Source organism: Chrysemys picta, chromosome 6 (genome assembly GCF_011386835.1).
Source record: "Chrysemys picta bellii isolate R12L10 chromosome 6, ASM1138683v2, whole genome shotgun sequence".
NCBI lineage: Eukaryota > Metazoa > Chordata > Testudines > Emydidae > Chrysemys > Chrysemys picta.
In genome coordinates this window covers 12725502-12734104 of record NC_088796.1, presented here as the reverse complement: position 1 = coordinate 12734104, position 8603 = coordinate 12725502, and the positions used below count along the sequence as shown (strand labels likewise).

Below are 8603 nucleotides of genomic sequence, written 5' to 3'. Positions count from 1 at the left end.
ATATTAGGGAGGAAAAAGGCATACAAAGATCAACATTGATTTGTTACAAGAGCTCCATGCCACAGCTACGTCTAGAGTTGCCCATTCAAGTGCTGAGGAAGCAAAACATTTCTTAAAGTAAGGTGGGACACCTTTAAGACCCTTCCAATTCATACTAACCTGGTAAGGAAAAGCACCAATGACACCCTCATCAGTAAGTTCGACACCGGCAATATCAGCATGATATTTTGCACACCTCATTCATACACGCTGCAGAGTCCTTAGCCAAGAGCAGGAGTCTTAGAAACTGCTTTAAAAATGAAAGCAAGCAAGTCAGATTTGGTTCTAAATTTAGGTCTTAAGACCTAATGTCTTGCTAATAATCAGGAAAAGGGCATGAACAGATGATCATTTGGGAGTAGATTCTAAAACCTGACAGGACAGATAAAAAATGGAGCAAGGTATAGAATTAATATATATTCTACCAAGAGATATAGTGGATTCCCCATCATTTGGTATCTTTAAAATCAAGATTGGATGTCTTTATGAAAGATACACTTCAGCTCCATGAGCAGTTATGAGCTTGATGTAGGAGGTACTGGATTAAATTCTATGGCCTATACTATGCAGGTGATCTGGCATTAGAATGCATGGGCAGAAAACAAAATCTGGGAAGCAACTTGGAAAAATATATTCAGCTACTTCTGGGGAAAATATTCCAGCATACATCCCTTCGAAAGGAGGGAGACACCTGGAATTATTAATGCTGAAAGAGACCTGAGGGTTACAGCCAAGCAGAGCTAGATTTGTATTGTGATATAGCTGCAAAAGAAAGAGCGGATACAGGTCTGGACAGTATACAAAAAGGAAGAACAAGGGGTAAACCTTCATTTCTGCACAGCCATGGTGCAACAATATTACACTGCATCACAAATGAGGATATAACTAGTAATAATGGGAATAAGTTAAGAAAGGGCATGTTTGGGCTGAATATCAGGATGGGAAACTTTCTGACAGAGAAAACATTAGGCTGGGGAATTGCCTCCTGAGGCAAGCATTATTACTGGCAACTTTTAGTACTAGATTAGAAAAGCTACCATGGAATAATCTGTATGCAGTGTTGTAGCTGCGTTGGTCCCGGGATATTAGAGAGACAAGGTGGGTGAGGTAATATCTTTTATTGGACCTACTTCTGTTGGTGAGAGAGACGAGCATTCGCGCTTACGCAGAGCACTTCAGGTCCGGGGAACTGAAGAGTCTGGGGCACTCTGAGGACATTTCCCAGACCAGAAGAGCTCTAGATGAGCTCGAAATTTCTCTCTCACCAACAGAAATTAGTCCAATAAAAGATATCCCCTCACCCACCTTGTCTCATGGAATAATCTTCCATTGTCAAGGAGATGGATTGGAAGATTAAGTATGGGGGTCAGGGAAGTAGAAAGACAACAGGTGTCACAGAAATGTAGGGGGTTAAAACAAAAAGTTGGCTACTCATTTACAATCCTTTGGCTGAGTTGCAGTTGAATTAGACTGTCATTGCCTAAAAAATGCCCCCATTTCAACATTATCTAGCTAAAGAGAGGGACATGACATCCCCTAGGTAGACACCCCAAAACAGGATTGTCAAAGGTGGTCTTTTTTAAGAAAAAAATGGGAGGATAGTGTTTTAGCACTGCAGTGCCAGGAAAGGGTATTTAAGTAAGTAAGTAATAACTAATAATATATGGAGATATCCTATCTCCTAGAACTGGAAGGGACCCTGCAAGGTCATCAAGTCCAGCCCCCTGCCTTCACTAGCAGGACCAAGTACTGATTTTTGCCCCAGATCCCTAAATGGCTCCCTCAAGGATTGAACTCACAACCCTGGGTTTAGCAAGCCAATGCTCCAACCACGACCTGCCGTTTCTGCAAAGAGCTGGATGCAAACCTTGGGGGTGACCCCACCTCCACTCTGGGGACCACCCTGGACACTTCAGAGCCCAGTCCAACAAGGCAGGAGGAGGAGCAAAGTGGGAACGAGGGTGCTGAGGCAGAGGAAGACACCCCATTATCCCTAAATGCATGCAGCCAGGAGCTGTTCTCAAGCCAGGAGGAAGGTAGCCAGTCGCGGCAGCTGGTGCTTGGGGAAGGACAAACGCCAGAGGAGGTTCCCGGTAAGCAGCTTTTATTTTGGGAAGGAAGTTATTCGGTGCGGGCTCTTGGGGCGAGGAGGGTTAGGGCTGCATGCATGCCTAGATGCAGAGGCGTTGATGTGCTCTCTCACATCGCGGTAATCGGCTTCAGTGATCTCTTCAAAGGTCTCAGCCAGAACTTGGGCAATGCGCTTGCGCAGGTTTATTGGGAGAGTCACTGTGGTCCTTTTCCCAGTCAGGCTAACAGGGTCTGCGCCACTGTGCCGTTAGGGGTGGGGGGACCATTGCTGCACACAGGCAAGCTGCATATGGGCCAAGGCGGAAGCCGCATTGTTGCAGAAGACCCTCCCTTGCTTCCCAGCAGGCCGGCTTTAAGCCAATTCAGCCGATTTGGCTGAATTGGGCCCAGCACCTAAGAGGGCCCCGCAGCTGTCCACTCCGCCCCCAGCTCACTTCCCCCTCCTCCCCTCTCCTGAATGCTCCGCCCCCTGTTCCTCCCCCTCCCCTGCTTCCCGTGAATCAGATGTTCGCGGGAAGTCTGAAAAGGGGCAGGCGGCGGCAGCAACAGGTAAGGGGGGGACGCGAGGAGGGCTCCTGGGAGGCGCGGCGCGGCCCAGTCCGGCCCTGGCCGAGCGGCCCCGGCGGCTCTGGCTCCAGCCCGGCACGGGCCCCGGGACAGCGGCCCCAGTTCCGGCCGAGCACCCCCAGCACGGCCCCACGGCTCCGGCCCCGGCTGAGTACCCCCGGCCCCGGCTCGGGCCCCGTGGCGCCGGCCCGGCCCCAGCCCAAACACCTCTGGCTCAGGCCCCGGCGGCTCTGGCTCGGGCCCCGGGGTGCCGGCCCCAGCCCCAGCTGAGCGGTGCCGGCCGAGTACCCCGGGCCCGGCTTGGGCCCCACGGCTCCGGCCCCGGCCGAGCACCCCCGGCCCGGCTCGGGCCCTGGGGCGCTGGCCCGAGTGGCCCCGGCCCGAGCCCCTCGGGCCCCAGCGGCTCTGGCTCGGGTCCCGGCGCGCCGGCTCGGCCCCGGACCGAGCGACTCCGGCCTGGCCCCGGCCCCAGCTGCTCCGGCCCGGACCCAAACCCCGCGACCCCAGACCGAGCGGGGCCCGATTCCTGGGGACGGGGCTTGCCAGTGGCAAGCCCCACCCCCAGGAATCGGGCCCCGCTCTTGCTAAGGCCGGCCCTGCCAGTGGAGACTGCTGTCTCCCCACTGCAGCCTCTCCTTGCCCCCTCATGCCTCTCCCCCATTTTCCCCCAGGCAGTGGGGTGGGGGGCGTTAAGCAGCTGTTGCCCAGAGATGGAATCTCATTTCCTGTGGCACAAACTAGCCCACCCAATCGCATTTAACGTGTGTCCTACCCTGGACACCTGGACCCCTCCCGGATGTCTGGGTCCTTTTCCCCTCTGCAGACATAGACGAGGATTTCCGGCAGTGCCTGCGTGAGTACGTCACCAGTGTGGTGCACGCAGCAGGGACACACGTCCGGACGGACCGAGCCGGGCAGGTGCTGACGGGGGCTCAGCTGGCTGCCAGGATCAAGGTGGGAGAGTGTGGGCTGTTAAAGGGGGTGGCTGGATGGGAGACAACAAAATGGGCCACAAGGCGGGGACAGGGATTCAATACGGGGTGCCATTCTGCAGGGAGCGGGGCAGGGTGCTCAGTAGGGGGCGCTGGGCTGCAGGGAGCGGGAAGGGGCTCAGCGGGGGCAAAGGGGCTGAGCTGTCCCTGATCCCAGTTCCCCCGGGCGTTATTCCCTGCAGGCCGTCTTCCGATACTGGAAGACCCAACGCTACGACTTCTCCTCACCCATGAAGGTACCAGGTCACCCCTCCCTCCACCTCTCTCTTTCCAGCCTGGATTTGGGGGCTGGTTCTATTGACCCCAACCCCAGGTCCTCCTGACATTGGCCAATAACACTAGCCCAGAAGGGGGCACCACAACAGCTCCACCAAATGTCCTGATCGAGGACTCCTAGCACCCAAGAGATAAGGGGACCTGCAGGAAGCCCTGCCAGAGAACCAGCCCCTCCACTGGGGTGGCAGCAACATGGTCATGGCTGTGGGGTTGAGGTGCTGCCCTCTGGCTCTATTGAAATGTGGGGGGTTGGGGACCAGTTCGGAGGTGATAGCGAGGAGCAGGTCCTGTACGAATGTGGGGAAGGTGGTGACTGTGGGGGGGCTCCCAGTTCAGAGATGGACCCATCCCATCCGCACCCCAACCCCGTTCCCTCTCCCCACACAGATGGCTGAGGCGTTTGCAGTGATGAGACAGGAGTTAAACAGGAGAGCAGTAGAAGCCACCAGGAGGGAATATGACCAATTTGTGCAGGAGCTGGTGAGTGCAGAGGGGCTGCGGATTGGGAGTGAGGGGCACCAGCATCCCTGGGGGGAGGCAAGGCTGAGGTAGCAGGGGGCTGTGGATCGGGAGTGAGGGGGCTGTGGGTGTGTGAAGAGGCGGCGCCCCCTGTGGCTGGGTAACGCTAGTGCTCGTCCCTAATGGCCGATCATTCCCCCGTCCCGGCAGGACCGTGACCACCAGAGCACGAGCAGCTGCCTGAGGGTGAAGCCCCTGGAGATGCAGCGACGCCTGGAGGGGAAACGCCAGGAGTTGCTGGAGCGCTGCTGGGGGGAGCTGCGGGGCGAGGACCCCCAGAAACAGGCGGCCCTGGGGGAGCTGAAGAAGGAGCTGGACAAGCAGATGGCGGAGTTCCTGCCGCGATATGAACAGCGCTTTAAAGTGAAGAAGGCCGAGTGGTTGGGCCTGTATATTGGACCGGGGGGGGGGGGTTCTGGCAGTGGTGGGTGCGGGTATCGGAGTAGGCATCAGGGCGGGTGCAGCTCTAGTGGGGCTGGAGGAAGCAGTGGCCATTGGGATTGGGGCCGGGGTCTTTGGCCTCATTGGGGGGGTTGGGCACTGGCTGCGGGCCTGGTTTGGACAGAAGATGGCCCAGAACAAGACAGGCACCAACACCCCAGGTCAGGGGAAGGAGCGGGAGAGGAGGGCAGGATGTTCAGATCAGGAGCCCCTGCTGCGGGGGACACACAGCGGGAAGGAACCATCACACCTCACTCTGGGTAAGGGTCTGTCCCAGCCGTCAGCACTGGGAACCTCTGAATGCAAGGGGATAGATAGATAGATAGATAGATAGATAGATAGATAGATAGATAGATAGATAGATAGATAGATAGGGTGTATGGGAATAGATAGATAGATAGATAGATAGATAGATAGATAGATAGATAGATAGATAGATAGATAAGGGGGTGGATGCGGGTAGATAGATAGATGAGAAGGTTGTGAGGGGATAGATAGATGAGAAGGTTGTGTGGGGATAGATAGATAGATGAGAAGGTTGTGAGGGGATAGATAGATGAGAAGGTTGTGTGGGGATAGATAGATAGATAGATAGATAGATTAGATAGATATGAGGGGGTGTAGGGGGATAGATAGATAGATAGATAGATAGATAGATAGATAGATAGATAGATAGATAGATAGATAGATAGATAGATAGATAGATAGATAGATAGATAGATAGGGTGTATGGGAATAGATAGATAGATAGTATTGGAGAATAACAGAGTTCTCACTTTTTGTTTGGGTACAGCAAGTCAGATACTTTATTTTCTCTAACAATTGCGTAGAGGGAGAGAGCTAAACAGGTCTCTCTAGTGGTAAACAGTTACAGCAAACCTTTATACCTTTCATTACAAACAATAATAAGCAACAGCTGCATTTTGTTTATACATAGGCCATTTTAATATCTTATTTTTCTCACTTGTTTTAACTCTAGTCTACATACAATATTTTCTACACATTATCTACACAAGGTCGCAACAACTTCTCACACAGTTCTTTCCTACTCGCCTCACACAATCCTCGCATCTACAAATCTCGCGTTATTAAAGTTACAGTTAGCCTAACTCTTGCTAACAAACTGTCATGCATTGCAATCCCCTTCCTGTCAGTTCTTTCTCTGCTTCCACAATAGATAAGAAGGTTGTGTGGGGATAGATAGATAGATAGATAGATTAGATAGATGAGGGGTGGATGGGGGTAGATAGATAGATGAGAAGGTTGTGTGGGAATAGATAGATAGATAGATATGAGGAGGTGTAGGGGGATAGATAGATAGATAGATAGATAGATAGAGGGGGTGGATGGGGATAGATAGATAGAGGGTGTGTGTGGGGATAGATAGATTAGATAGAGGTGGTGTATTGGGAAGAATGGGGAGAAGGTGAGTGTCCAAAAGGACACATAGGTTGATTGATTTACAGCGGGGTCACCGAGATCAGAATCCAGCCCTGACCCTATCGATGTCAGTCAATAAATAACCCGGTCCTGGCTCCTGCGCCCCGAGCTACCCCCTGCATCGCTCAGTGACAAATTTAATTGGTTTTCATTTTCAACAAGTAGGAGAAAAATTGATTTTCATATTTTGTGTTTGTTTTAAAGATTTTCTCCTCCCCGATACAGTCCGTATGTGTAGAGGGGACAATTTTGGGTGATTCCCCTCATTTCCCCACTGATTTGAAAACAATACAAAGGGGTTAGGGAGGTCTGAAAGCCCAAATCCCAGTCCGACAGTTTTCAGTTCATTCTCACCCCAGGTCCACCCGCCATTGGCCAATTGCATTAGGGGGCCAGGAGGGGGCACCACAAAGGGGGCACCAGTGGGGCACCAGTGGGGGGGTGACAGCAGCAAGCAGGGTCCTGGAGGAATTAGGAGAAGGTGGTGAGTGGGGGAAGGGGGGCTCCCAGTTCAGAGGGGATCCCATCCCCACCCCTACCCTTTTCCCTCTCCCACCACAGATGACGGAGATGGCAGAGATGAGAGAGAAGGCAAACAGAGGAGCAGTAGAAGCTGCCAGGAGGGAATATGGACTATTTGTGAAGCAGCTGGTGAGTGCAGAGGGGCTGCGGGTCGGGAGTGAGGGGCACCGACAGGACTGACGGGGGGCAGGGCTGGGCTAGCAGGGGGCTGTAGGTTGGAGTTGAGGAGGCTACAGGTGTGTGAGGCAGAAGTTCCCCCTGTGGCTGGGTAATGCTAGTTCCCGTCCCTCATGGACGATCTCGCCCCCCTCCCGGCAGGCCCGTGGCCACCAGAGCATGAGCAGCTGTCTGAGAGTGAAGCCCCTGGAGATGAAGCGACGCCAGGAGGGGAAACGCCAGGAGCTGCTGAAACGCTGCCGGGGGGAGCTGCGGGGCGAGGACCCCCAGAAACAGGTGGGCCTGGAGGAGCTGAAGCAGGAGCTGGACAAGCAGATGGACCAGTTCCTGTCGGCCTACGGGCAGCGCTTTAAAGTGAAGAAGGCCGAGTGGTTGGGCCTGTACATTGGGCCATCGCCAGCTGCCAGCACTTGCCGGGCACGGGCTCGCCCCCACTGGCCCGTGCACCTGCCAATCAGCAAACGGCTCCGGCCCATTGGCTGCCCATTCAGGAGGTGGGACGGGGGGAGCAAGGGATTCTGGGACTTGTAGTTTTATGTACCCAGTGGAGGAGAAGGGGGAGCTATGGCGCTTATGGTGGGCAGTCTAGTGGTTGGACCAGAGCCCTGGGGTAGCAGGGGGCTCCGGGGGCTATTTAAAGTGCCGGGCCTCCAGCTACCTCTGCTACCTCGGTCCTCTAAATAGCCACGAGAGCCCCACAGGTTCCCCAGGGCTCCGGCAGCTATTTAAAAGGCCAAGGTGGTAGAAGCAGGGGGACCCCTGCCCTACCTGCAGCCAGCCCCTGCTGCACCCCCTGCCCTGCCTCCAGCCCCGCACCCCCTGCCCCCACCAGCCCGTCTCCAGCAAGCCCCTGCCTGCAGCCAGCCCCGCACCCTCTGTCTGCAGCCAGCCCCTGCTGCACCCCCTGCCCGCACCAGCCCCGCACCCCCTGTCTGCAGCCAGCCCCTGCGGCATCCCCTGCCCGCACCAGCCCCGCACCCCCTGCCCTGCCTCCAGCCCCGCAACCCCTGCCCCCACCAGCCCGTCTCCAGCCAGCCCCTGCCGGCAGCCAGCCCCGCACTCCCTGCCAGATTATGTCAATAGCGTCACAGGAGGTGACACGGCATCAGTGAGACTGATATTGGAATACTGCATCCAGTTTTGGTGTCCACCTTTGAAAAAGATGTTGTGAAATTGGAGCTGGGGCATCAAAGAGCCACCAAATGTTCTGAGGGCTGGAGAAAAATGTCTTCTAGTGAGCGATTGAAAGAGCTCAACCTGTTTAGCTTATCAAAAGAAGATTGAAAGGTGACTTCATTGAAGTGTTGAAGTGCCTTAATGGAGAGAGAAGATTGGGTATTAAAGGGCTCTTTAATCGAGCAGAGAAAGGCAGAACAAGACCCAGTGGCTGAAAGGTGAAAAGAGACAAATTCATATTACAAATAAAGCACAAATATTCAACAGCGAGAATGATTCACCACAGGAACAAGCTACCAAGGAAAGTGGTGGATTCTCCATCTCTTGATGTCATTGAATGTAGATTAGATGCCTTTCTGGAAT

The 8603-nt window shown here is 54.2% G+C and overlaps 1 protein-coding gene across 1 annotated transcript; it reads left to right on the top strand.

The window, feature by feature from the left end:
• Positions 1–546: 546 nt before the first annotated feature.
• Positions 547–7595, top strand: LOC135972331 (uncharacterized). The gene is made up of 7 exons (XM_065549931.1): positions 547–574; positions 3521–3651; positions 3872–3925; positions 4353–4445; positions 4635–4856; positions 6669–7016; positions 7206–7595. Exons 1-7 carry the CDS (start codon positions 547–549, stop codon positions 7593–7595), a joined length of 1266 nt encoding a protein of 421 aa, XP_065406003.1.
• Positions 7596–8603: the final 1008 nt, after the last annotated feature.

Excerpts from the sequence above, each read along its gene's own strand:
- LOC135972331 (XM_065549931.1), top strand. The coding sequence starts at position 547 with ATGAGCAGTTATGAGCTTGATGTAGGAG. Across the intron at positions 575-3,520 it reads TTATGAGCTTGATGTAGGAG|ACATAGACGAGGATTTCCGG; the intron begins GTACTGGATTAA and ends TCCCCTCTGCAG. Across the intron at positions 4,857-6,668 it reads AGCGCTTTAAAGTGAAGAAG|GGAGGTCTGAAAGCCCAAAT; the intron begins GCCGAGTGGTTG and ends CAAAGGGGTTAG.